General features: G+C 40.6%; 2 protein-coding genes across 7 annotated transcripts in view; both read right to left on the minus strand.

Moving 5' to 3' along the window:
* The window catches only part of CHPT1 (choline phosphotransferase 1), a 21,283-nt gene extending 7,850 nt beyond the window's left edge, over window positions 1-13,433 (minus strand). Inside the window, exons 1-4 of one of the 3 annotated variants that reach the window (XR_007904099.1) lie at window positions 13,067-13,433; window positions 4,982-5,129; window positions 3,876-4,017; window positions 350-434 (exon numbers count right to left, since the gene is read on the minus strand). Coding sequence is in view for 2 of the 3 variants with exons in the window: in XM_051784722.1 (XP_051640682.1) it covers window positions 350-434; window positions 3,876-4,017; window positions 4,982-5,129; window positions 13,067-13,309 (618 nt within the window). In the remaining variant the exon portion in view is untranslated. Of the gene's footprint in view, window positions 1-349; window positions 435-3,875; window positions 4,018-4,981; window positions 5,130-12,786; window positions 12,814-13,066 lie in introns of those variants that run through there. The other 2 variants (XM_051784722.1, XM_051784723.1) reach the window with 2 other exon arrangements.
* A 4,548-nt stretch (window positions 13,434-17,981) lies between these two features.
* The window catches only part of MYBPC1 (myosin binding protein C1), a 74,982-nt gene continuing 65,582 nt past the window's right edge, over window positions 17,982-27,381 (minus strand). For 2 of the 4 annotated variants that reach the window (XM_051784683.1, XM_051784682.1), the window contains 5 exons: window positions 26,390-26,526; window positions 25,318-25,504; window positions 22,153-22,211; window positions 20,693-20,735; window positions 17,982-18,732 (listed from right to left, as the gene is read on the minus strand). In XM_051784683.1, coding sequence (XP_051640643.1) covers window positions 20,733-20,735; window positions 22,153-22,211; window positions 25,318-25,504; window positions 26,390-26,526 — 386 coding nt within the window. In that variant the 3' untranslated portion in view covers window positions 17,982-18,732; window positions 20,693-20,732. Of the gene's footprint in view, window positions 18,733-20,692; window positions 20,736-21,616; window positions 22,212-25,317; window positions 25,505-26,389; window positions 26,527-27,381 lie in introns of those variants that run through there. The other 2 variants (XM_051784684.1, XM_051784681.1) reach the window with 2 other exon arrangements.

Here is a 27,381-nt window from a genome sequence, read left to right on the forward strand (position 1 = left end):
ACTGAAAAGAAATGTATGTCTTACAATATCCAAAATATATCAAACCAGAACAAAAACTATTTGCTGAAGTGTTGAGTATTATTTCCAGATCAGAAGTTCATATAAGTGGCAGATGGGGTCTTTTTTCCTCTATGTAGCTCTAAATTGTGCATAGGCAGTCACACCATTATATCTATGGTAACTACAACATCAAAACAACCTGCATTTATACAATAAGCTAAAACAGAACATTAGACAACTGGTCGGTGTCAATGGTACTTGCACAGGACAGCTTCAAATACCACAGGAACTGTGAGCACTTACAGGAACTGAATGCTCAACAGGAACTCTGAACACTTAACACACTTACCTTATAGTCCCATACTGCTGTTCCTGCATATGCAGATATCAAGAGCAGCATTGTTATGGCTATCTGAACTTCAGTTACATCAATTCTGTGAAGCAAAAGAAGAGATTTAGTTAAAGAAAAGGACTTTTTGCTGTGTGTAAAGTGTATGCGTGTGGGGAGGGGAGAATAAAACCCCAGTAACTGTGCTTCAAATTACATCAATGTACATAAATTACTTTCCTTGATTGAGAAAAGTACTCTATATGTAAGCACACTTCTCTGGCTGAGATGTAAAATTAAAGCTATACTCCTTATCTGGAGCAAGCTGCATATCATTTTAACGGAGGAAAATCTTTAATGAATACATTGTTAACTATTTGAGAATTCTGTACAAATTTACAGACTTGTTGGTATGTAAGTGTCAAATCAAAGTTTAAGGGAAGCTCACAGGTAAATGCAATCAAGCATTTCCAGTAGAAGCAGAGCACATAAAAGCAGAGACTGTAAAGAGCAGGTTGGGACAGAAGGGATTCCTTTAAGCCAGCATATCATGAAAATCTGACAGATACAGCCTGCAGGACATAAGGGAGGACTGTGTCAATGGATAGCTAAGCATTTGTCCCGTTTCTGAGGACATGTAATTGCTATCTTGCTTTTTCTTCATAAAAGCTGTTTTAAAAAAGGTGGCCTTGTATGCCCTATCAAGTCTAGACTTCCAACTTTTTTGTTCTCAGACAACTCTTTAGTACTGCCTTAAACTGATGAAATGTTATGAGAAGAACTCATATATAAAAAAAGTTAAGCAGAGGCTCAAGACAAAAAAAACCCCTAAAAACTTCCAATAAAGTTTTAAAATAAATAATAAAAAAAAAAAGTTGTGCACATCAAAGGTGCCTTTTAAGATACCAAAGGTTTTGAGACAGGTACCTGATCTTCATACTGAAGCTACCAGCAGTGACAATAAATGTTCAAAATACAAAATTTCCTTCAGCAGTTAGAATAAATTTGCTGGTTTAAGATATTATGACCAAAGTCAATGTGTATTGTTACTTACTTAGCATGTGAACTGTTTGCATAGGAAACAGTGTATTTTTAAAGGGAGAGAGCAATCAACTCTTGGTGAACAGAACATTCACCTGAACTTGATAATCATGGTAACATTAAACTCTCTTCTTTCATTAGAAAGATGGTGATAAAATATGCTAGGTTTCATGACAATCTTCTGACTCTTAGAGCCAAAGTTTAAACTGCAGCTAGGTAATAAGCTGAGGTGCTTGTCACTACTTAAAGCTGTCAGAATGGGGAGTCCTTGTCTTCCTGCACCATTGCATTCCTCCAACTTTACCAGCTGTAGTGCTCATCAGACTCCAAGGTGAGCCAGTTCAGCTTGCCAGTCTAGTGTAGGCTTTGCATCTTCTGCCCATTTCATGAACTGGCTCAAAGTCAAATGACAGTCTGTTATGGGACAGTGGTGCTGGGAGTGGGCTCTTCCCTCTCTGCCAGGGATGAAGTGTTACATCTACCCAGTCATTGCTGAACTTGTTGGTTATATCATTCAAAAGTGTCCATGTGCAAGTGCAAGCATTCACAGGTTGCACTCTGCACTGTTAACACTTATTTCTAATCTGTATTGGCTTTGTTGCTGCTGGTGGTGGGAGGAAGCTTGAAGTTGAATCATTATATGTGCCAAAGTTTAATACTCAGTTTTACAGAGGCTCAGACTGTTGGTTGCAACAGAGCCCAAATCAGAGTCCAAAGACTTTAATCAGACACTGTGCAGTATTCCACATAACCTGACAGTGTTACATTATTCAGCTCTCTGATCCTTCCTGGCCATCAGCAGTAGGAATCTCTCATCTGTGATTCGATTTCTAAAATCAAGTGCTGCTAATTTGGGAACAGCATCAGTGAAAGCTTCCATCCATGTTATTATGTATTACCATGTTTAGAACACCATACTAATGCCTTCTTCATTTAGACTCACACCTCTGTTCTTAAGAGAAACAAAACTGCAAGCCTTGAAAAAAACGGTGACCTGTTCTCACTGAACAGAAATGAGTTATCTTGGAGAAAAGTTTTGTCTGTTTAACTTCAAACAGTAAGCATGGAACACCAGGCCGTTCTGAACTGTCTGTACTATGCACTATCACTGTGCTTAAGCAGAAGTAACTGAGTTTTTAATGATGTAATTTTTATGTGAGTCTCAGTGCCTTCCTGATGTGGGGAAATCATTCTTACACTTTATGCAAGAACAACAGGCACAGAAAAGCAATCATGTCTGCAAAATGCCGGGGCTCATGGCACAGTCCATCTCCCTTCAGTCACGCACAGAAATGATCCTATTTCAGCCAGCACTCTAAAGCACCTATTTTTGTTTACAGCACAAGATGAACTTTAAAAATTCAGGATGTGCAGGCAGGCAGAAGCATTATAGTTTGCATGGTAAAATGCATTATCAGGAAACTAAAAAGAGCCCTTAGCAATATCCCAGGGACAGCCTGCATTCGATGCAGACATCGAACAGTATGCGAGGACAGCTGGTCACCAGCCTGTGTGCCCAGGGATGCTCAGATTTGCTTCTCACAGGTCAAAGCTAAGAAGGACTATGAACAGGTGACTTGGAAAGTGACTGGGATTAGCAGAAGGACAGCCTTCATCTATCACTTATTTCCCATTTTGCTGCCATGGAAGTCTCTGATCTTTTCCTCACTGAAGTGCAGCTTATTGCTTAAAAACAGCAAAAGGCCATGGCTAGGCACCACCACAGCTACAGGAGGGTGCAGCAATCCCCACAGTATTAGCAGTTAAACTGAAATCATATCTTCTACATGAATGTTATGACTTTTCCTCCTATGCTGCAGTGAAACAGATGAAACTTCTGTCAGGTCATGAACAGCATCACAGCAATCTCCAGAACTGTGACCTAACACAAAACCTAAAGGACATCAAAACCAGCATGAGCCAGATTAAAAGCAAGGCCCCCACATAAACGTGGAGTAATTCTTCAAGCACCGCCATAGCTCTGTGGAGCTCCTTGCTGAATGATGCAATGGATGCAGAGAGTTTGTTCCAAGGAAGACTGAAGATGTCTATGAAAGGGAAACCCATTAGCAGGGGAATATATCTAAAAATGTATGTGGTTCAGAGTCCCCTGGGGCTGAAACTGTTCTGTGGCTGGGAGATTACAAAGGTAGGTACTGCACATGCTTGGTCTGTCCCTACTCCTACACAGAGTACTTGTCTGCAATGTAAACAAGACGTCTCTGGTCTGAGCCTGCACGGTGCTTTTATGGGTTTTGAGAACAAATCCGCAGACAAAAGAGCCAAATGCATGCAAAGTGTATATAGCTAAAAATCAGCTGCTAAAAGGACAAGTCCTCAGTATTATGCAGAGTTTAAACTTCTTGCCAGGTAAAAGACAAGAGTGGAAGGTAGATGAGAAAGAACGTGAGAGAAAGAGAAAGTAGGGAGTAAACCAAGAAGAAACTGAAAGCAGCTAGCAGCCTCAGATATTAAGCCACATGTGCTTCTAAAGATACCTACTTACTTTCCAAACCTTAGTATGCCTGATACATATGTCTGCCAGTGAGCAGAATAGAACATGAACAGTCCCACAAAACAACAGAAAAACAACCAGTCAGGATTTGTTCCTAGTCGGATTGCTATGCAGGATCCAAGGACAACAAAAACTGAAAAGCAGAAATGAACACGTTAGTTATATAACCTCTTTGCTTGAAATACAGAGAAATTACAAAAAATAAAATAAAAATCACAGGGCATTTTACAATCACTCTAACAAAGTAATGCTATGACTGATACTTTACTGAGTAGCTAAGCTGCTAACCTCAGGGAGAGTCCTGGCAGGAGAGGCCAAAACACAGCACTCCTTTTCTGCCAAGTGAGGGCCCTGCCTTCTGGCCTTCAGGGGTTCTCCCTTCTCCTAGCCTTGTCATCACCTCTGCAACACTGGCAACTTCAGCTGAAGGGCTCAGCTCAGAGACTGGCAGCTGCACTCCTCTGGGAAATGAGGCATAAAGAACCTACTAAGTCCCAGAGCAACTGGTTTCAGCCAGTAAGCTTTATAGAAGGCATTGGCACCAACAGCCACTAAGTTTTGGAAAGTGAAACTGAGCAAGGCTTACTTCTTAAGGACTCACAACTTTTTTAAAACTCATTCTTCTATGGAATTATCCTTCTTCCAAGTGCCAGGCTGGATGCCCTATTACCAAACTGATATTTTGGCACCTCACTCCTAAAGTTGAATCTTTAGTTTCACATGCCAGCATCAGTCTTTTATATCCTTCAAATACTTTATTTGGCATCACCTGTACCCTATGGAAAACACAGGCTATGCAAAGTAAAGAATTTTTAGGCATGCTCTTATGGGGTTCTTTGTTCACCATGTAGCTCATTCAAAGAACATTGTATGTGAAGGTGCACAGTAAGACCAGAATGCATCTTACCCAACACCTGCCAAAGGAAGTTCTGAAATATCCCCCCTGATACTGGACAAGGGTGCAAAGGTCAGAGGCAGACTTGGCTGCATGGACCAGGAGATGGAGAAGTTATACTAAGAGATGGGAATATGCTGACCCTGGTCTGAGCAGGGGTAACTTCTATAAACTAGGATGGGTAACAGTAGGTGAAGGCTACCTGTGGAAATAGAGTCGCAACCATGATCAAAGAGTTCTCCTAGAGGAGAACTAGTGTTTGTTCTTCTGGCTTGCTTCCCATCAATGGCATCCAGAGACTGGTAGATAAAAAGTCCTAATGCACCCAGGATGTATGCCCAAGAAGGTGCCTGAAAGAGATTCACATAAAAGGTCACTAGGTAGTTCCCAATTTCTTATCTGATAATCTGTTTCATTAAAGGTAAAATAATCTTCAGCAGAAAATGATACTATAATGTGCTATTTGTTACTTAATTAACGGGCAAACCAAATACCTTGCACTAATGTCTATGTGAATTGTAGTAAGTACTGTAATGAACTACTTCAGATACACCAGTGGAACACAGGTCTTTCTATTTACTTTTAAAAACCCTAAAACTTTACGTTCTCTTCTGCATCAGCTGGTTTCTTTTTCTACCTTAAAACCACCATATTTCTGTAATTATTTGCATTCTTTGTGCTGAAAAATGTTATAAAAATAAGATTAATCTTTAAGAAAGAAAGCAGTGGCAAAGCCCTTACTAAAGCTCTCAGCATTTTATGTGATAGACACTTAGATGATTTGCTCAGATTTACAACATATACATATAAAAACCTGTTACATTTTTTACTAAATAAAGACTTCAGCCTCAGGGAAAGGTATTTTTTCCAACATAGAAAAATTGACTACATAGGCACTTTGGATGGGGTTAGAGAAATTAAGTAATTCACTAAACATGCAGGAGCAACTATCTACTTAATTTACACTATCAGAGTTTCAAAATGAGCTGTGAATTAGTTACATTAACACCAGTCTTAGGTTCAAAGGAACTGTTCTGCAGTCATTCTTTTCAAAAGAATATTTCCATGTACACAGTCAGTATGACTTCGTCTAGGAATTAAGTTTTGATAAAAATTATTTAAAACATCTATTGAACAAAGCACAGGTAACATTTTTGCCTCAAGTAGTGTCAGGTGGTATCCTTAGCATTTAGAAGTACTGTTCATGAAAAGTCAGGTATAAATGCTGGAAATGCAACTTGCAGGTTGAACAAGATGAACACCCACAGGGTTGGATCCTTTCCGACTCCCAGGTAAGGGACAGCTGCTGTGGCACTCCACCTCTGCAATTCCTCTCCTGCAGCACACATTGACCAACATGATTTCATGTATTCCCTAAGTCCAGTAAAGGCTATTAAGCAGATTTAGACAGATCAGATCTCACCAATATTACCGTGAAGTGCCACAAAGATACCCTGCAGTGTTTCACGAGGCGTATCTGCTGCGACACGCTTCTACCAGTTATGAAATGACTGAGATCTATCAAAACTTGACATCCTAATCCCTGGATTTTAGCAAGTAAACAAGGCCACGCTTGGCAATTCTGCACAGGACAACACTGGCTTTTTGGTTGCATTAGGCTCCCCTCCTTTTGCAACCATACACCTCTAACTGAAATAGATTTTAGCTTGCTTTAGTTATCAGGTTCTCCACACCACAGACGAAAGCAGACTATCCAGTGCTAAATATGCTAGCCAAATTCCTTAGCCACTTGGCATTCACCCCAGCGTGAGGCACATCACCAATGAAGTCAAATGCCAAAGCATGGGCACTTTCTTATTTAACTGGATCATTTCCCTCATTGAAATACCACTAAGGAAGAGAAACATGTTATGGCACGATTTTTTTATCATTAGCTGTAGTGCTGTATGCTGCATGCATGGCATCAGCACAGTATTTTTAAATGCAAGCTCCATGAGAAATACAGCCTCAATTCTAACCAAACCAGAAGGCCTGCATGTTGGTCACTGTAGTCAGTTTATGAAAGTTTCCACAACCCACAGAACATGATGCAAGAATTTCTGCTCAAGGTAACACTGTCTACATTTATCTTGCTGCAAAACAAATGTAATACATTAAATGTAAAAATAAACAAATAAATCAGCTTTAACTCAAACTTCTCTTATTAGATCTTTTTGACAAAGAAATGGCTTTTGGCAAGCTATAATACAGGTATAATCATTCAGACTGCTGATCCAAATCTGTTTGCATTAGCTCCTACTGGTACAAATCAAAGCAACAGTCCTCCTAGACTCCAAAACTAAAGCACTCTGCCCCTTGATCTGGAAAGGCAGGGAGAGAGTGTTCGCCTTCTTCCCAAGGATCATCTGTATCCATTAGCACCTGTAGCGGATGTATCAGTATTCCCACAGTTGAGGAAAAGGGAAAAAGATCCTGGTTAATAACAGGGGAACAGGTGTTTGAGAGCTTAGAAACACCATCTGGAGCATTTCATCCCTTAGCTGTCAGTTCAAATTTAACCCAAAGTGGTAATAACCAAAATTCATTTGTGATCAACTGTCATTTCGCATATTAAATGAATGCTCTAATGTTTTAATCAGTAAAAAACAGTTTTCCAAACCACCAACGGTAAACAGAGGTTTCCAAACCACAGATTTTCTCTGCTATTCCCCTTCTCAATACAACTACAGCTGCTGTCTCCTCCGCCTTCTCACATGCCTGGCTCTCCATCCAGGGATGTCCCCTGACAGCTTCCCACGCTGGACCCAAGTAGTTCACAAATTAGAGAAGTGGGAACATTTGAGAATGCTGACATGGCCAACAGACTGAGCAGAAAGGTCAGGAGGCTCCCAATAATCATCAGCTTTTCACTGATGAGGTGTTTATTATCTCTGCCCGAAGTGATATCCTGCCCAAGCAAATGTATTATTTGGCCAGAGCCAGATGCTATTCTCACAGAACTAGAAGAGAACACAAACCTGGGTGAAGGAGGCCAGCAGTGGAGGAGATACTTCTCTGCTTCAACTCAAAAGGATGTCTGAAAGACCATACAGCCCCAGAATCTTGTCACACACAGATTCGATACAGCAGGTTCGGTCATCTACTGAACCAGAGGGTGCTAAAACAATAAGCCACGTGCATGTTGTGTTTGACAGGTATGTGTGACATGCCTCTCCTTCAGAAACAATGGAGGTAGAACAGCAACCATTCTTCTGCTTCTGTGATTCCACCTCACAAAAGAGTGCACAAAGCTGCAGAAGACTACATGTGTCAGGGAGATCCCTTACGACTTGTTTCAAGCAAAGTCCAAAGAGTTCAACAAGCCAAGCTCTTGCAATATTCAAAGATTCAGTTCCCCTTAACTACTCATCACATGTAGCCATAATCTCACTTCCTCAATCCACAGCTAATAGTTTTGCCCCAGTTTACATGGCCCCCTCTTTGGAACAAATCCAGAACAGAGAAGGACATTTTGACTGGATTCCCTCCCTCTTCCTCCCAAACATGGATCATTTCCCTCTCTTCACTGTGTGCAACTGTACTAACAGCAGGAGAAGGGAGGGGGCTGTTCAAACCTGAACTACAGCAGGGGAAGAGGGCAGGGTTGAAAAAATAAAAAAATCATAAAAATAATAATAAAAAAATCATACTGCAGTCCAAGTACATGCACACCAAGGACTCCCTGCACTCCTGTAGCATCTCCTCTCTCCAACAAGCTCTCTGAAAGAGCTCATTTCCTTCAAGTGTCAGGATTCCTGGACCTTCACTGTCTTATTTCATGCCAAATAACCTCCTTCTCCCATTCACAACTGATTCCTCTGTTCCTCACTGATTGGTATTGGATGAATTTCCCACTCCACTCAGTGCTTCACACTTCTCTACACGGTCAGGGGATTCGTCCTTCATACTCTCCCCCACTGACACACACACCCAGTTCATAGCAGCTTCTCCAGTTCGAACTCTTCTCTATTCTCTCTCCTAAAAACCTCAGTTGTGCCCTTGCTGTTTACATAATATCATGCCTGTGAATATCTTCCCCTCATTTTTCCCTCTGGCAGGAAAAACTTCAAGATAATCCCTCTTTCAGTTTTAAAGGTGGTTTGTTTGTTTGGAGAAGTTTGTTGGTTTTTTTTTTAAGAAAGGTTTTTAAAAAGAGAGAGAGAGAAGCAGAGACAGCACCTCACCAATGTTCCTTTCCCTCCAAGCAGTTAACAGTAGAGATAGCTGGAGTCACCTAGACCCTCCACTGCTTTTTGGTCTCCCTAGATGTATGGCTTTCTAAACAGCATGTTTCAGCAAGGTATGACATCCTTTTATAAATTCACTACACTATTTCCTAAACAATTCTATGGAGATAGCCATCACAAGCCTCCCGTCCTTCCCTCTGCATGAGAACCCTTGAGCCCCTGCCCCCTTTTGCTATAATTGCCCGAACTGCATATCCATAATCCATGCTTTTCTCTTCCTGTCTTCCCTCTATTCCAAGTTGTTTGCTGAGATCCTGCTGTAATTGCTATGAGATTTTTTTTAATAGATATAAATTCAATACAAAGTAATAATTACAGTTAGTGTGCATTTCTGTCCTAAAATTCCAGCTTCCCAAACCATTCTAAGATTCTATGACTCTATAAAAGAGGGTAGATCTAGACTAGATATAAGGATGATTTTTTTTTTATGATGAGGGCTGTAAAACACTGGCATAGGTTGCCCAGAGAGGTTGTGGATGCCCCATTCCTGGAAATACAGTGAGGCTGGATGGGGCTCTAAGCAACCCAATCTAGTTGAAGATGTCCCTGCTCATGGCAGGGGGGTTGGACAGGATGGCTTTTAAAGGTCTCTTCCACTCAACTATTGTATGCTTTTAGAGAGACCTGTGGCTGAGCTTGAAGGATTACCAAAGTTAGGCCCCTCCATGAGCAACCATGACAGTAGAGGATCCAAGTTTCCTTTCACTCTTTTAGAAATAGAGAGAATTATGTCTAGTCAGTTCTCTTCCCAGTTTTACCCAGAATGGGGAGGAGTACATGAGATTCACCTGCAAAACCTAATGAACTGACTGTAGCTACTTCAGAGAAGTCTGCTGGCAGTGGAGCAAAACAATTCACTGGCAAATGGGGGGGATAAAATGGAAATCCTCACCTAAAAAGCACTCCTTTTTGCACTCTAACACAGCAAATACACATTGCTCATAGTTAATGTCAGCAAAACTTTTAATTCCTAATATTTTATAATTAGTGTCAAAAAACCCCAAAACAAAATATAACCCAGGCTGCAGTCACAGTGAACCAGATATTTCAGCCCTCCACAGAAAATGAAATGTGCAGGTGACCTCACCATCACACCTGTATATTATTTTTATAGATTATTCTCCTAAGTTACAGAGGGTAGGAAACAGGACAAACACTCAACAAAACCGCACACACATGGATTTTGGTTACAACAGTGCTTGAAGGGTGCAATCTGCTAATGGCTTAGCTGCAAATAAGAAGGCTTATGTTGAAACGTGCATTTACAGGAGGCAGTGAAACAACCCATGTTCCTGCTAGACAAGAAGACATTCCTGAAGCAGACAATAATTTATAAATCCAAAACATACTGTGTTGGTCAGTAACAAACTGGCTTTTAGTGGCTACTGACGCTGATGAAGACAAAAAGAACAGTGTATAGGGAAATAATGCCTCTACATTAAGAGACCAAGGGAGCATTGTATGGTTTGAGACATTAATTGCACTGGGGTTGGGGGTAAGCAGTATGAGTTGTGGAAATCACTGCAATATGACATAACGGAAGCTGAAAGAACAAACAGGTTCAAACCAACTAATTCAAAGGGCAAAATCACGAGGTGGAAAGTGTCCATGGGGAAACAGATCCATCAGCTGCTGTTCTAGCAAGTAACCCAAGAAGAATCCCCCGTGAAGAAACTGCTAAACCACAGCCTTGGCAGCTGGAAGGGCATATTGGAGAAATATGTCTTTTCCAAGCATCCGTCAGCAGCTACTCTCTGAGGGATTTCAGCTACCAGTCTTACTTGTTTTGGACAGGTTGTACAAACATCAAGACTTCTGTGTTTTTAATAAAGGCCTAACAAAATGGCCCACTTAAAATGGGTTAGGGAATAAAAAACAACCACACAAACCAACTCAGAACCACCCCCTCCTCCCCAAAAAAACAAACTCAAACCAAAACCTGCTTGTTATTTTATCCAAGTCTTCTATCCAGTTCACCCACTCTTCCACCAAGAGAATAGAACAAGTTCTTGTTTGTCCATCAGGTAATCAAGACTTGTTCATGAATGGAAGAGTTGCCTAGGCCATATGGAGAAGTGGTGCTGAAGTTCACTATGATATTAGTTCAATCTGTGATTTCAATCATTTTTAACATCATCTTCAGTTCCACCTACCCCATCCAGTCTACACCTCCCAGCCAAAACTACAAAGTAGATATTACAACAGCACGTATAGCACCTATTAGTGTTGCAACAGTTTTAGCTTCAAAAAGCCATCCAGAAACGTGACCTCACCTTAGGTGGAAGACAAGCTGAGTCATTAAACAAGCAAAGGAGAATGATGCTTCTAAAGTGATGCAGCAAGAGAAAATCAGGGCTACTCTCAACAGTGCAGAGGCAAGAAACAAAACAACAGGAGTCTGGCTTCACAGTACATATTTATAAAAGATATACTGACATCTGAACAAAAACGTGTAGTCCAAACTGTAGGTTCTTATAAAATTCAGCTTCCACAATAAAAAAAAAACAAAAACAACACCTCAAAACCCACAAAACCAGTAAAGTTCCTGAAACCTAACCTAAGCTTTCTTGGAAGGAATAATTCCCTGGATGTCTGTAACACAACTTTTTTCTTTTGGTACAAGAGTCTTCAAGAGAAAATAACTTAACATTTACTTTCTGCTTTTATATTTGAATAGCAAAGAGAAAAAGTTAAAATGAACATCCAGACACATAGCTAGCACTCGACTGATATTTTCATCACAAAGCTAAGCTAAAGGTAGCAGTTCCACAAATATTTTAATTCCAAAAGTGTCACTAGAAGACAATACGTGGTTTCCAACCATTCGGTATCACCTCTGTTCTCCCTTCTCCTACTACTGAATGCCAGAGTGCCTGGTGATGTATATCAGGGCAGTGATTAGGGCAAGATCAAAGCAAAATTAATTTTGATCTGCATCAGATTCCTGATATGTCTGTCACAAACACCTCTGCTAGCACAAAGGGCAAAGCAACTAGAGAAAAAGAAATGTTCTTCTAGCACGAACGCTCACCAAAGTAAATCTATGTAATTAAAAAAATGAAAACAACCAACAGCCAACCTCTGCTATTAGGATTTAAGCCCACCAGAACACAAGGAAAACTGCCACCTTTGAAGGTATTTTACCCACATAAAACAACTTTCCCCTGATAATTGCTACCCTAACCACCATAAAGAGACTGCAATGGGAAACTTCTAACAGGCTTCGAAACTGACAGAGCTCCTTAAATTGTCAGAGGAACTGCAGGCAACGCAGTTCAAGTGACAGCAGCCCCACGTTAACAAGCCTGTTTTCCCTCCAGAAGTTAAAGCGATTAAATATTTCCCACACGAGGACAGGAAACATTTAAGCTACTATCAGCTAACACACCTGCGACATCACCGAGCCGCGATGCTGAAGGGGCAGGAGCCATATCCCACGGCCAGCTCCAGCCAGCCCTGCCCCGTTCCTGGGCACATCCCGCACTCTCTCTCCTGACCAGCAGCTGGTCACAGCTGTGTTACAGCGTTCCTCCCGAGCCCCTAGGGTTACCTTTCCTACCCAGCAAGCTGAGGCACACAGGGGATATGACGGTCGGTGGAGGAGTCAGGGGTCCCACGCACCAGTGCGAACCACACCGTGCAGTGCAGGACGGTGCCCACCGAAGGCCCGGCCCCGCGGGGCCCTCTGGTCAGCGAAGGGCCGGGCAGGAGAGCGGAGCCCACTGAACCTCGTCCTTTCACAGCATTTTGGCATTCAAACCCTAACATCCATCTCCAGCTTGACCCCTGCTGCCCCGAAGTGTGAGCCTCGCACCGCCGCTCCCCTGATTTCTCAGGACAAACCCGCAGCGCTGCCTCAGCCCCCGTTCCCACGGGACGCCCGGTGCAGCCGCCAGTGACGGGGCACCGCACCCCGCGGGGCACGGCCCGGGGCCTCCATGGGCGGCCAGGACGCACCAGCGGGCACCGGGACGCGTGGGGCGGTCGGCGGGGAAGGGGTCGGGCTGTGCCGGAGAGGCGGCGGCCGCGGCTGGCGGTACCTGCTCGGCGGCGCTGGGGCAGCAGGCGATGAGCGGCAGCGCCGTCAGGCAATTCAGCAGGAGGCCGCCCATGGTGATGGCGTTGGGCGCCAGCCCCAGCGGGACCTGCTCCACCAGCCAGCCCCAGTACGGCTGCAGCCACGGCTCCAGCAGCGAGCGCCCGGCCGCGCTGTAGCGGTGCTGCTCCAGGCGCTTCAGCTGCGCCGGGCTGAGGGGCGCGGGCAGAGCCCAGGGCACGGCCATGCCGGCACCGCCGCACCGGACGGCACCGGGGTCACGGAGCCGCCGCCGCTCGGGGCGGGGCCGGGCCGGGGGCAGCGGCGGAAGAGGCCGACGCCCAGCAGCGGCCTGGCCGGAGGGCAGCGGCCGCCCCCGCCACGGCCAGCCCAGGGCAAGCGCCCTCACCCCCGGCGCGCCTCAGGCTCCGTCGCCCCGAGGGCGCCGCGTTCTTCCGCCACCGCAGCGGGCGCGGCCCCGCCTCGCCGTGCTGGGATGGGGATCCCCCGGCGGCCGGGGAAGCCCGCGGTCGTGGCGGGGGTGCGCCCCGGCAGGGCCCGTCCGTCCCCCGGGCCGTGGGCAGTCACGGGCCGTGCTGGTCCCCGGGGTGATGCTCCCACCTCTCACCCCTCCTGGATGCGGGCAGCGTGGGTCCAATCCCCCTCTCCCCTGTGATTTTCCTCATTCAGCTTATTTTACTTTCACGCGTTTCATGGTGCAGATGATGGCCACAGCGGGGGCACGCAGAAGGTGGCCGGCAAGGATTTTTGCTGGAGTAAAGTATAAGGGCAGCAGGTGACCTCCCTGCAGCCAGCAGGACAGGGCCTGCAGGGAGGTGACCCCACTCTGTCAGCCAAGGGTCCCTCCACCACCCAGAGGAGACTGGAGCGTGGTTTGCCTGGGGAGTTCTGGTCTTAACATATTGTGGGACACCTGGACACGGTGTTAGCACAGGACTTAATTTACCTCCTTGGCCTGCATAGAGAAAGCGCTTCAAAACAAATGCACTTCTTCAGTAGTGGCACATCAAATTATTTAAATTGGTCATGTGAAGAATTTTAGATGTATCCCTGAATCTCTACAAGGGTGTGTGGTTTCTGAGGGAGGCTGAGGAAAGGTGAGCTGTGTGAAAGATGAAGTAGCAAGTGTAAAATGCATCCTGCAATGAGTATTATAAACCCAAATGACATCTTAGTTTGGAATTCTTTTTTAAATTACTCCATTATGAGCCAGAAGGTGCAGCTTTCTGGCCAGACAAAGCCACTTCCTGTTATTCAAAGGGAGCTGATTCACTTCAACTGATAAAGTTAATATGTTTTTGAGTAGGTTTCTTTACTGCAAGAGTCAGGCTAAAGGGTGGTTTCAAAATCCCATGAGGCAGTATGCACGTTCCAAGTGCTATGTCATTCATCACCTGATTTAATATACAGATCACTAAAAAACAGTATGGTACAGTATGGTACAGCAATTGTCATTAGAGGCCAAAACATAGAAGAGAGGAACTGCTAGCAAAAGAAGAGGTAACAGCCAACTAGAGAATGGCTAAAGGGAAATGTGACAAATTTACAACCAGAGAGATCCCCAGTCCACTGGGATCACTGAGAAGAATGTAAAACTCTGTTTCTTTCAGTACCCTGTGCATTACTGTCACCAATGAATATAATGGTACTGGTATTTATGGAGATGTTGCTCAAGCTCTTTGCGATACCAAGAGTTAAAGAAGAGAAACTAGGGAAAAAAGTGGAGGGGAAAGTAAGTGGCATAAAAAACCATGAGTAGAGGAAGAAACAGATTCCCTACTGAATTAGTCACTGGGCTTGGAGAAGGGTTTGTTTTAATTTAAAAAATATTCAGAAACTAAGTACAGAACAAGAGCACATAGATTTAAGGTCCAATGTGTTTAGACTTTCACTACTTCCTCAGTATTCAGGACACGTTTTGCTTCCAAATACTCTGCTTCAGCAAAGCAGCAGCTTCACTTGTCAGTCAGGAAAGCAGGACATGAAAATCAAGTGACAGTAACTACTCTGTGCTTAAAATAGAATGCCTTTTGCTCCAGAATCTCAAAATGCAACAAAAGATTTTCATAAAGTAAGAGTCCTTTCACAATGCTCTGTAAAAGGTAGCAATATTATACTTTTCTTTTTCCCCTCATAAAGAAGTTCAGGAAGCTTGAAACATTTTTTTATAAGAGGAATATTTTTAAAAATTTCTGACTCTCCATAAAGACCTCCTTATAAATGGCATATCCCAGTTTAAATAAGCTTTACAAGATTACATGTGGTTTTTTACTCCTTCCCTTCCTGTATTTCTGAGATTGTTTTTGGTGAGGGAAAAGTGTGCTGACAGTAGCCACAATCTTGCAGTGCAACTGGGTAACTACAGTGCCTGTATCAAGCTCCCCATACAGCAATTCAAGAATGGATCTGTGTTTATACAACTATAACATTTATATGCCAAATGCCCTTCCATGGGCAAGGAGAGCAAGTTAAAGGAAGACAAAATATTTTCCTCTGACTTCCTTAAAAATAACCCACTTTTTTAAAATTAACCTTGATTCATCTTTGTGTGTGTGTGTGTATATATCTATGTGTGTTTACATGTTTGGGTCTGCCTTCTTAGTCCAAGGATTAATGTTCCCCGGCTTATGTACACTAAGGCAGAGCTTTCAAAAATACTGAATTCTTACTAGATGCAGGAAAGTGTGCAGAAAAGAAAAATCCGATTAAAGATTCTGCTGAACTATAACCTCAGCACATACTAGTTGATGGAGACAGTACGTAGCAAACAGGTGATATGAATAATGCATCTAGCTGAAGACTTAAACTGGTTTCACATATTATGAGGCATCAGGGAGCACAACCTGATGCACAAAACTACTGCTAGTTTCACTGCTTCCTTAGCTTTTGTGTTTTGCTACTTTATCTCATATGACCAGGTTTTATTTGCTGTCCTCTGTTACTCCTGTGTCTCTTTCAGGTTCACTAATTACCTGAAAATTCCACATGACTTTGGAGAAATTTATTCTTCAGAGCATTGTGCCATATCTTTTACAGCATGATATTCTGCTGCTTCTATTTCACCATAAGTTATTTTGCCTGTACTTGTTGTTGTCTTTGGCACATCTTCATTCTCCTAAGCTGGTATTAGCTGCAGATTTCATTAGCATTTTCTGAACTCTGTGGGTTTGGTCACTATTTTATCTATCAAACATCATCCCTGGAGAATCCCATTAAACAAATTGTCATAAATCAAAAGTTTACCTTTTCTTATTCTCTCTGTATAAGGCTCTGCAGCCTGTTTTAGATCGACTGGAAGTCCCTTTCCTGTCCCACCCCATTCAATCATTCCTGTCAAAGTCAATTAATCTTTAATCCAGAGCCTTGGCTGCTCAGCATGGTTGGTGAGACCATGAATTTATAGCACACTAATGCCCACTCATCTCAGTTCCACCCACAGCTCGATACCCAGCACTTCCTGCTGGTGTGCTGTATCTCCAGCCCGAGAGATGGCCAATGGCAAATGCTGGGAAACGCAACTGGGGAGGAACTGAGGGCATCTGAGTATAACACTTGCGTTCACATGGGGAAAAGTAGCTTAGTTCAGCTTGTCGTTTAACACTGCTGGCATCTGGTAGAAATTAGAGCAGCTGATTCCATCGTCAGAGGGCCTGCAGGAGCTGAGGTTTATGCTGGCTTCCACGTTATTATGTGTGTGTTTATGAAGACCGAGGAGGCAGATAGACACAAACTTGGAGCTGTAAACATCATTGTGTACAAAGTGGAGATGGTTGTGTGCATCATTTTTGGTGTACTGACAAGCACAAACTCACAATAACTGTAGCTTTTTGGGCTGACTATAACAGGCTGGTACTACCTTAAATGAGGGCCACGTGCTTAAATGCTTAAACCTCCATGGCATTTATTCAAACTGACCCACTCCCGCAGCCTTCTGTGCTTCAAAATAGATGGAGTCCCAATTCACTGGTGATATACAGAATAAACAGAAATTGTTAATCCTTTATTTATATCTTGTCTTACTAGATGTGTTGCTTTCTTTCATGTGTAGGCGTGAATGAATGTGTAGGAGGGTATTGATTTTGTCAGGAGCAGGGAAATGCAGGGGTGGGGTGGGGGTGGTTCTCCAGGATTGCTGGAAATGCAGAATGCTTCCCTGTACAGATAGCACTACTGAAGGAATCACAAAGATAGAAAGGACGGAGAGAAGTGAGTAAGTAAAATTCACAGAACAACACGAGAAAATGCATCCAGATCCCCAGAGTGTAAGAAGAGCTAATTAAACTGCAAAAACACCAGTTCAGCCGTGGCAGTTCATAGTAACATATTCTTTATTATTGCATAATTACTGACTGCTGAATGCTTGAAAATGCACTAACATCAAATAAACATCTTGTAATGTACTACTGGTCTAAGTAGACCTTTATCTTTCTAAACTGTAATTGGAGATCAATCATTAGCCAGTAAGCACATAACCTGCCCTGTCTGCATAGCCAGAGTGAGAACTGGTAAATAAACGACAGGGCAATAGGGAATTGACAACCTGGCCAAAATATGTGTGACCTTGTGTCTCACGTACTTCAGAGTTTGCTGGAGACTTGGGAATAATCACCCCCACTCCTAAAATACTCAGAAGTTAATGATGCCAGAGTTGGAGAAGTAATGCAGCTCTTTTGCCCCGTCTCAGGCACTTTTGCCTTGCACAGTGAACTCACTAGGGCTCTGGTCTGAGTCCCTGTTCAGATACAATACCTAAAAGAGCTCCACGAATTGCTGAGGAAAGGGGGTGGATTCACAATGATGAAAGGCATTGTGGTTGGTATTTATAACATTTAAAATATTTAAATGTGTATATGTAAGAGGAGACAGGAAGAAAACCAATAAAAATAGTAAACAAGAACTTAGTAGATCTTAAACACTTCATATTTATTGTACATTAAATAAAACAATTTCAGTTAAGTTGAGAGACTGATGGGTTGGATTTAGGAAATCAAAACTTCTATAGGAAGATATGTTCAGCTTAAATGATCATTAAGTACATACGTATTAGCTACATTATAGTAAAACCATATTGTGTTAAACAATTCTCAGGTGAATCAGATACATTATCAAAGAGGTATGTATTCCAAGGGTCTTATTGCACAGCTACTGACTAATCCATGTACTTCCAGTCTGAGAAAGATATGCTTTGTGCCAGCGGGTACAGACTCCAACTGCCTCCTCATGTTTATTACACAGTTTCTCCTCTTTCCTCATTAAAAAACAGAACACAATATCAAACAGAAAATAAAGCCGAACATTACAAAATGTGTGTTGTCTTCAGTTCATTTCATTTCAACCCCAAAGCAATCCATGCGTATTCTTTCTTTTCAGTAAGAGCAGATAGGGAAAACAAAAGAACAATTAAAGAAAACAAAAAAAAAAAAGGGGGGGGGCAAAAAAATAACAAAATCTCCAACCGCACATTTTTTTCTGTGATTGCAAGAACTCAAATGCTGTTACTCTGCTACCAACTTCCAGTGCAGTGGGAGGAAACACTGTGGACGGACTCTCACTTGGCTTCAGTTTTGTCTGCCTGTACTTCACGCATATACGAATGAATGATATGCGGAGGCACTCCATCCATCAATAGTCTGAAGAACGAAAGCCCACCTACAAACAAGAAAAAAAGATAATCTTCAGGTTGAAGGTCCCTGGAGCAACAGCTTTGGTACCTTTATTTTCTGGCTTAAATGACAAGTTTTAGTCAGTCTATATTGCACACTTTGAGATGTGGTAAAATTCAACCCTGTTCAAAAGTCCAGCATGAGACTTAACCATTATTTAGTGGGTGCTATACAGGTGTTTCCTGTCCTCTTGCACAGGGTGAATTTCATTTCTAGGATATCATATATTCAGTCATTTATCTCATCCCATGCAATAGTCTATGATAAGCTTCACTTCAAATGACTCTCTTGGCTTTCCATCAGGCTGGGTGGAGTAGGGCCAGAGATGGAAGTCAGTGCAGGGGGAACAATATAGAAAACACCTGACTGTGATGAGTTGTGGAAAACATGCAGAGATACTTGACTTATTCTAGTTTTGGGTCTTACAATGGTTTATATGTACTTAGCAAAATATTTACCATGCTGTTTGAAAATAACAATTGGGATGATGTATGTGAAAGAATCGTATGGAAAAAAGCCAGGATTTTAGATATAGGTGCCTTTAGCCTCCAGAGAGAGATGATGAAAGTTGAAACTTTCATCTGCTGGGAAAGTCTGAAGAATCATTTTGGGTTTGCTTTTAGATTCACCTTTGAATTTCGCTTTTTGTTGGGATTGTTCAGCCTGGAAAAGATAAGGCTCCAGGGAGACCTTAGAGCGCTTTCCAGTGCCTAAAAGGAACTTACAAGAGAGATGGAGAGGGACTTTTCACAAGGGCATGTAGTGATAAGGCAAGGGGTGATGGCTTCAAACTGAAAAAGGGTGGGTTTAGATTAGATACAAAGAAGAAATTTTTGACTGTGAGGGTGTTGAGGCAGTGACACAAATTGCCCAGAGAGGTTGTGGATGCCCCATGTCACTGAAATAAAGTCACAGAAACTAAACACATGAGTATTCCTGTTAAGTTAATTGATATGAATTTCATGATTTCCAAATGATATTTGGAAGAAACAGGGAAAGATATATATTTTGCTAAAAACTTTAGAATCTGCCCCTTCTCCAGACAAAGGGTGTCTTTATTTGCTTTATTTTTATTTGCTTTATCTTTATTTGCTTTATCTTTATTTGCTTTAGAAAAAGCTATATACCACTACAATTCCCCTTACAACTCCGCACGAATATTGTGTTCTGTAAGTTGAAAACCACCCGCTGATAGCTACACTTACCTTCTGAGCTTTTTCTGGAACACACCAAAAGCTTTAAAGCAAAAGTACATTGCCAGGATGAAGATAACTGCCTCTGAGTGCTTCAGCTAAATGCAATTGAGCTGATACTTACACACAGCATTTATCCCGCGTACGGATTTTTAAGAATTTATACCCTTCATTAACACAAGGATTATCCAATTAAAGTGCTATTAGTTACCAGTGATTATGAGACTGCACCGTCTCATTTAACACCGTCATTGTGGTAGAACTGTTTGCTCCCAACCTTAGGTAGATGCAAAATACAGACAAAAAAAAAAAAAGCATGCTTTTTGGCATTCTTTCAGCTCATGGAGTGCATGTTGTGATACGAGTCATTCATTTTTAAATGAAGTTAACTGTGGAATAAATATTTTGTTTAGGTAGAGGTATATTCCTATAAAAAATAACTTACTGTAAATGCAAAATGCTCTTTTATTACTTGTATTTATTCATGCTAATTAATCATGCTAACTCATGCACTGTTAAATTCCATTGAAACATGTACCATTAGAAGATAGTGGGATGTACTACTAAGAAGAATTACCATAACAAGCAATTATTATAAAAATCTGTATTTATGTGCATTAAAATTATCATGCTACTAACTGTAAAAAACATTTTCATTAAGTGACATAATGAAAATCATGCCATACTAGGCAGACATTGTATGACCTGTAAACAGACATAAGCTTCATATGCAAGAACCATATGAAAGCTTACCTTAGATGACAATATACATTCAAAAATCCTTACTGTGGGATTACTAAGGGAGAGAGAGAAAGAGAAGGAACAATTTAATTGCAAACACAAAAGTAGAGAGAAAATGTTGAGTGAAATTATTATTACAATTATGTCAAGATGATAATTTAATCCTTAGTCATGTAAAATATGTAGGAATAGAAGCACATGAAGAGTAAAAGGTAGGGATCCAGTTCCACTTCAAAATTATCATTAATATGTAAAAGTTATATTAATATGTACAAGTAACTATAAAACCTATAATTAGTCTAAAGTATAGATTGGAACCAAATTATGCAAACTATATTTATGATAAAAGTTTCCAAATGTAGCTTCAAAAAAGCTAACACATATATATATATATAATATTTTCCACCAGGGAAAAAAAGCACACACAAAACACTGAAGGATATATATATATATATGTTGAAACTCTGTAAGGCAAAATAATCAAGTACAGACTAATTACATACCTGTGCACTAGAATATGTACTTTGTCATATATCCACATTTGCATTACTTAAAGCATGCTATTTACTCTGTAGGAACCCTTACTTTTAATTAAACATTTTGAATCTATAAAACAACCATATATATTCATTTATGTATGTGTGTATGTAAAGGCACTTAACTTTGTGACTATTGTAGCCTTTTAAGAAAAATACCCTAAAACTTCAAAGCTACAGGAACATTATCTAGTCTGATCTCCTAACGTGTTTTAGGTTTGGAATTGTAAGTTTGGATGATAATATACTACAGACTGGTTTCTGAGCATCATTATAATTTTAAAACTGCACTGTCAATATTCTGACATTTGGGCAAGGTTGCAAGAAAACACATTTCCATAGAAAGAGGAAAATCTCTGAACCCCACTGAACTTGAATGTAAAATAAGTTCTAGAAGAAATAAATGAAGTAAAATTTTCTGCTTTTAAGTAATTGAATCAAGATTTCATCCTTAAATTCAGTAGGTTAAGCTCAGGTATGGATTATCATTCTGAGCACTAATTTGTCACAAAAAACTAATCTGTAATAAAGAATGCCTTTTAAGTGCAGCAAAGGACTTTATGATACTTCTGTTCTTTCAATAATTCTACAAACTAACTGAGAGATGGCTTTTTAAAATGCAAACTTCATTCTCCTGGAAAGGTCTAAGTGTAGTGGTCAGAGGTATTCACAGTCATTAAATAAATTCTTTATAGGTACAGGTAGTTCTATGAAATATGTCTAAAACCTTAGTAATTCTGGTGTTAAATACCCATATTCTTGATTAATTTAGCCTTCTTTGCTCATGTGACATAAACAATGTATGCCATGAGACGCTAGGTAGTTTATTCAAAAAAGGAAATAAATACACACTTTGCATGCAGAAAATGCGTTTGCATGTGGAAAGAGAGGAAGGGAATGAAATGGAATGTCCAGAGGAGTATGCGCATTATAAACCTGATTATTCCCCGCCAAGCAGATTGGTTCTCCTGGGTTAATTACTCCATGATAGATCACTGCAGAATTAGAATATTTATAGTGGTATTTATTCGCATTTGAAATTCTTCCCAGTTGATCTTAACACCTTTTAAAAAGATATTTCTTATACAGCAACTTTGCTATCACCAACCTGCCAGAGTGATCACCAACCTGGATTTCACTTTTAAGATAAAAGTCCTCCAAAGCCATTTTTTTCATGATAAAAGAGGTATCGCACCTTATCTAATTCTTTTCACTGACCTCAGTGAGACTGATAAGGAATCATTCTTTACTGCTACTAATGTGAGATTTAGAGCCAAATTTAGGGATCTACCTCAACAGACTCAAAGATATGTATGTTGTTTTCTGTAGTAAGATGAGTATGAAACATGCAATGAGATTCTGTTTATGCATTATCTTTCAAGATAGATGAGGTAGAGTTATTCTCTTCTCTAAGATTTATTACATTACTTTTTACAGCACACTTATATTTACAAAAAAGGCCACTGTATGTGCAATTGTACAGAGCAGCTCATATAACTACCATCTTTAAGTTCACCCAGCAAAACTTAAAACTGAAGAACGAAATACTGTCCATCTGAAATAACATCAGTACATGCAAAACCTCTTTTGAGGACAGAATTAGTTTTTACTATTTCAATTGTTGTGCTTATAAGTTTCAGGAAATGAGAATTAAATTTAGCAATGACTAGGGGTCATTGCTTTTACACCTAAAATAATGTAAGCAAATGGCTAAAAATGTAGAAATATGTAGCATCCTGATAGGATTCATAGCCTGAGTGTTCCTATCTAGTCAATTATTCAAATATTATGCAAAATCAGAAATGCTAGGCTGTTCTGTGAACATTCCTGGGGCTGAGCTTATATATGCATGATAAATTTGAGATCTCCCATATGTCAAAGATAGATGGCTAAAAGTAATTCTAGCCAACATAAGGAAAAATATCTTGCTACAGTATATACTGTTGCATGGCATAGAGCTCTTTAGCACGACTTACTAGTAAGTAAGTAATACCTACTATTTGTAGTAATAGCATTTACCTTGTGCATTCACCAGATAGGTAGCACAGCCTTGAGCCTGTTAGTCTTATTCAGGCAACAGTCAACTATCTCATCATCTTACAAATCCAGACCTTGATTGTTACTTGCTGGAATAAAGCTGAACCAATTTAAAGCTATACAAATGAAAACACAAACACAAACACAAACACACACACACACACACACACACACACTGCAATTCATTTCCAGTGAGTGAGAAATCCGCAGGTCTCAGCTCTGCATCAGTGTGATGAGCAGTCATCTGAAGAGCCCTCCTAAATGAACAAACAGGCTGGGAAACTTAAAAGAATGATAATTCAACATGTAAGACAGTAGAAGAGAGAAATAAGATGTAATTATGTTTTTATATTCTGACTGTTTAATAGTAATTTGCTATATTTGCATAGAGCAAACCCTGAGCCTTCCCTGGTTTGCTAAGCCTCAGCTGCTGTATTCAGTTAATCCTGTTCCCCTTGAATCCATCGGTTGAACCATGAGCTAGGGAAGGTGGATTTTAGGTTAAGGAAGCAGCCCATTATATGGCTAGTAAGAGATTAACAACACATTATTTTCTGAACATTATATGCAAAAAACCTCTTGGTAAAACAGAGGACATAAATAAACATCTTCTTGTATTTAAAATATAGCATTTGACTGTACTACAAGCAAAGTGCTGAAGGCTAAAAAGCTACAACTGAATGTAAATGTGCATAAGAATCTTAGGGCTTGGGAACTTAAAATGTTCAATGAAATAACAACCTAACTTGGCTTTTCAGTATAAAAAAGATAGACTAAGCAACCTTCTCAGGTGATGAGGTCTTCTGTTCTGCTGTGAAAGAGAGTTTGCTTGTGCTTAAGGAAAACAATCATTTGCGGTACAAGGACATCATCTTTTAAATGCAGTATCTTAAAAGATAAAAACTAAGAAACATATTATGCATATTTTCATTACATTAAGTGTTCAACTTCATAGACCAAACATTTACTGAAATGTCTTCTTGTTGGCAAATTTGAGCTGTGGGACAAGATATATCAGAAAATACAGAAAAAGGAAATTGAAGTAAACACAATACAATCCATACAAATATTAAATGTGGTTGTCATTATAGACTAGCATGATGGAAGTAATATAGATAGGACCATATTGATATCATCTAAATTCCCTCTAAATTCCTTAGTTAGACATCTCCTATTAGCTGGCTTTAGGCAGGTTTCCTTACTTATAACCTCAGATTAATTTTTTTCAGAAATACTTTGCTTATTTGACAGTTGAAACTAAAGCCTTTGGTGGGAATTAGTCCAGCTAAATATGACGCTATCTTTTCCTAGGAAGTAATTTTCTGGAAAAAAAAAGGGTCATGAGATTCTTCATTAGTAGTCCAATCTAGATCCATTTGCCATTCATGATATTCTAAACTACCTGAAATTCATAAAATGTATCTGTTAATGAAAACAAAAATAGTTCTTCAGTTATACCAGGATTTTGCAAAATCCATGGGTTTGTATACTGTGTTCTTAAAGCAAATGCAGCAATTATATCAACTAGTTTGTGTCCTTGGGAACAATACTACTTTTTACTATGATTTGCGAACAAAGTTCCTTGGATGCAAATGTCTGGTTTGTTTAATAAATAGTTTTAAAGCAGACCAATTCTGCCCTGAACTAATCTTTCTTCTTTCTCTCCTTCTCCCCTTGTCATTTGCTTCAGAGAAATGCCTCTTATCTGAGATGTTTTGCTTGATGTTTTCCCCGAGAGCTCAATGACTGAGTTTTACTGGAGTGTCTCAGGTAAAAGGCACAGCTCTGAGAGTTACAGTCTACCGTTCTGTCACTTGTGAAAAAGTCCTTGAAATCACTGAAGATGTGAATTGTCATTGAGGAAAATGAAATATAGCATAAGTATAGTATGTTGGTCCTCAAAAATAAAACAAAGCAAACAATATATTTTTTTTCTTTAACAAAGTTATTATTTGAATACAGAAAGGTAAAAAAAGCTGTTTGAACTCCCTTTTGGATTTGCCTTATGTACTTTCAGCTCCAATTCAGACAAACAGGGCCTTTGCAATATTTTAAAGGCCTTACCTTTTACTTCCAGTTTGCAGTCCACTTCTGCCTCTCCAAGTTCATTGACTGCTCGGCAGGTGTAAGTGCCTCCATCATAGGGACTGGGTTTGCGGATCTCCAAGGTACACACACCTTGGTTGCTGAACATTCGGTACCTTGGGTCATTCATTATAACGACTTTGTTTTTCAGCCAGGTTATTTTGGGCTGTGGTAAAAAAAAACAAAAAAAAAAAAAGAAAGCCCAAATGCACAAATTGTGAACTGAAATATTTTATCACTTCTTTGTGATGTTCAGTTAAAACAATCCAGAAATGATGGAAAACAGATGCAGTAGTGATAGAAAGGAAACTGTAATTCTTTTCTCAAAGATAAATATGGGCTGCATCATACATCTGTTTATAAGCACGATTTTTTTTCAATGCAGCTCCTATCACATAGTTAAAGTCATAAATTTAAGCCTGCTATCAATACAACAAGGACTGTGCAATGATAGCAAACATCTGAGCACTAGCTTTTGATACCCAATTACTCTGAGTTAACAAGAAAAGCATGTTTTTCTGCAGTAATTTGCACAGTCAGAAATTGTGAAGGTAAAGAGTGAACAGCAAACATGTTCTTAAACACTCTGGAGTTCTCATTTTACTAGGCCAGTTCAGCTTCTCACAATAGAGAATAGATCACAAAAAGACACAGTTCAAAAGAAACCACAAGACACAATGTGCAGTGGGTCTGAGAAACAAAATGATCCCCAGAGTATTCCTGCAATGTGCTTACTTAAAGAATAATTAGCTTTTTAAAAAATAATTATGGCTTTATTTTTGTAATAACCTTTACTGCTATATTAATTTGACAGCTATTGTCAGTGTGGGTCCCAGTATAGCCCAGCCTTTTCCTGAGGTTCTGCCCTTTCACTGAGTTATTTGTGGATTAACTATTATAGTCCCTATAGCACGAATAAGTAGGTCCTTTTTTTGTATTTTTGCCTTCAGCCTGGCTTGTGAGAGAGACAAATGGCAAAAGTGGTTTTATAATTTGCATTGTCAGGTTAAACTCTCTCAAGTTTTAAGTGCTGTTAGGAGCTGTGCTGTACCTTGGGGTTGCCCCGGACACTGCAGTTCAAGGTAGCATTGTAACCAGCTATGGCAAAGGTGTTGACTAGAGGCTGAGTAAACAACGGCCGTTCACTGAAGTCAAAATCATCGTAAACTGGATATTTGTAGACTTTACCTATGGAATGAAAATAAAACATTTTTGAAAAAGAGTGTTGGCGTGTAGACAGATACCCAAGCATCTTAAACGGCTACGAGGAGTCGGTTCTGATCTGCACGGTGACTCTAGTAATTGCACTCGCAGGGGAGGCTGGAAGTGCACCTACAAAGTGACTACAGCCCCTGCCCATGCTACAGTGTTGATGCCTGAGAGCTTCTCTTTATTTCCTGTGTAGGTGGTATACAAAATAACACATGTTTATTCCATGTCTTTGCCTGATTTCCCTGTGTGTTACAGAATAGGACAGATCATGACCAATGTACTGCAGGATGCCTACCTTTGACAAGCCTTGTTCACTCTGTTGACAACTACTTTTTCACAGTTTCTTCTACTTACAAACTGTCTATGTATCTGAAAATCCATTTTTCTTTCTGCTTCAAACACTATACTGATAATACAGATACCTGAGGGGGTGTAGTTTCTGTACAAGGAAAACATGGTAGTAAAATGTGTTTTCTCACTACCACTTTATCCCTGCTCTGCAGTGGAGATTACCATCAATAAATCTTCTTCAGCCACAAACTCAGCCAGCATTTAAAACAGCTGGACAGGCAGACATCTATTCCTGTGCACAGGTATCATCAAACATCATTGTTTCACTGAAACTTGATCCAAGCTCTCATACTGACTTCAGTGCAGCTCAGGCCTGATACTTGCTCTCATGAGAAGGGCAAGTGAGGTGTGATGAAAATCAATTTCTATAGCCATTGTTCATGACCCTATTTCTAAAAGAGAGGACCTGCAGTTCTTCAGCCTGGCAGTGTGGGTTGTAGAGGTTGTCTGTCCTCTGCATCATGGCAGTCATGTATTCCT

This window comes from Manacus candei, unplaced genomic scaffold, assembly GCF_025592945.1.
Source record: "Manacus candei isolate 608988 ecotype Guabito, Panama unplaced genomic scaffold, ASM2559294v1 h1tg000018l, whole genome shotgun sequence".
Taxonomy (NCBI): Eukaryota; Metazoa; Chordata; class Aves; order Passeriformes; family Pipridae; genus Manacus; species Manacus candei.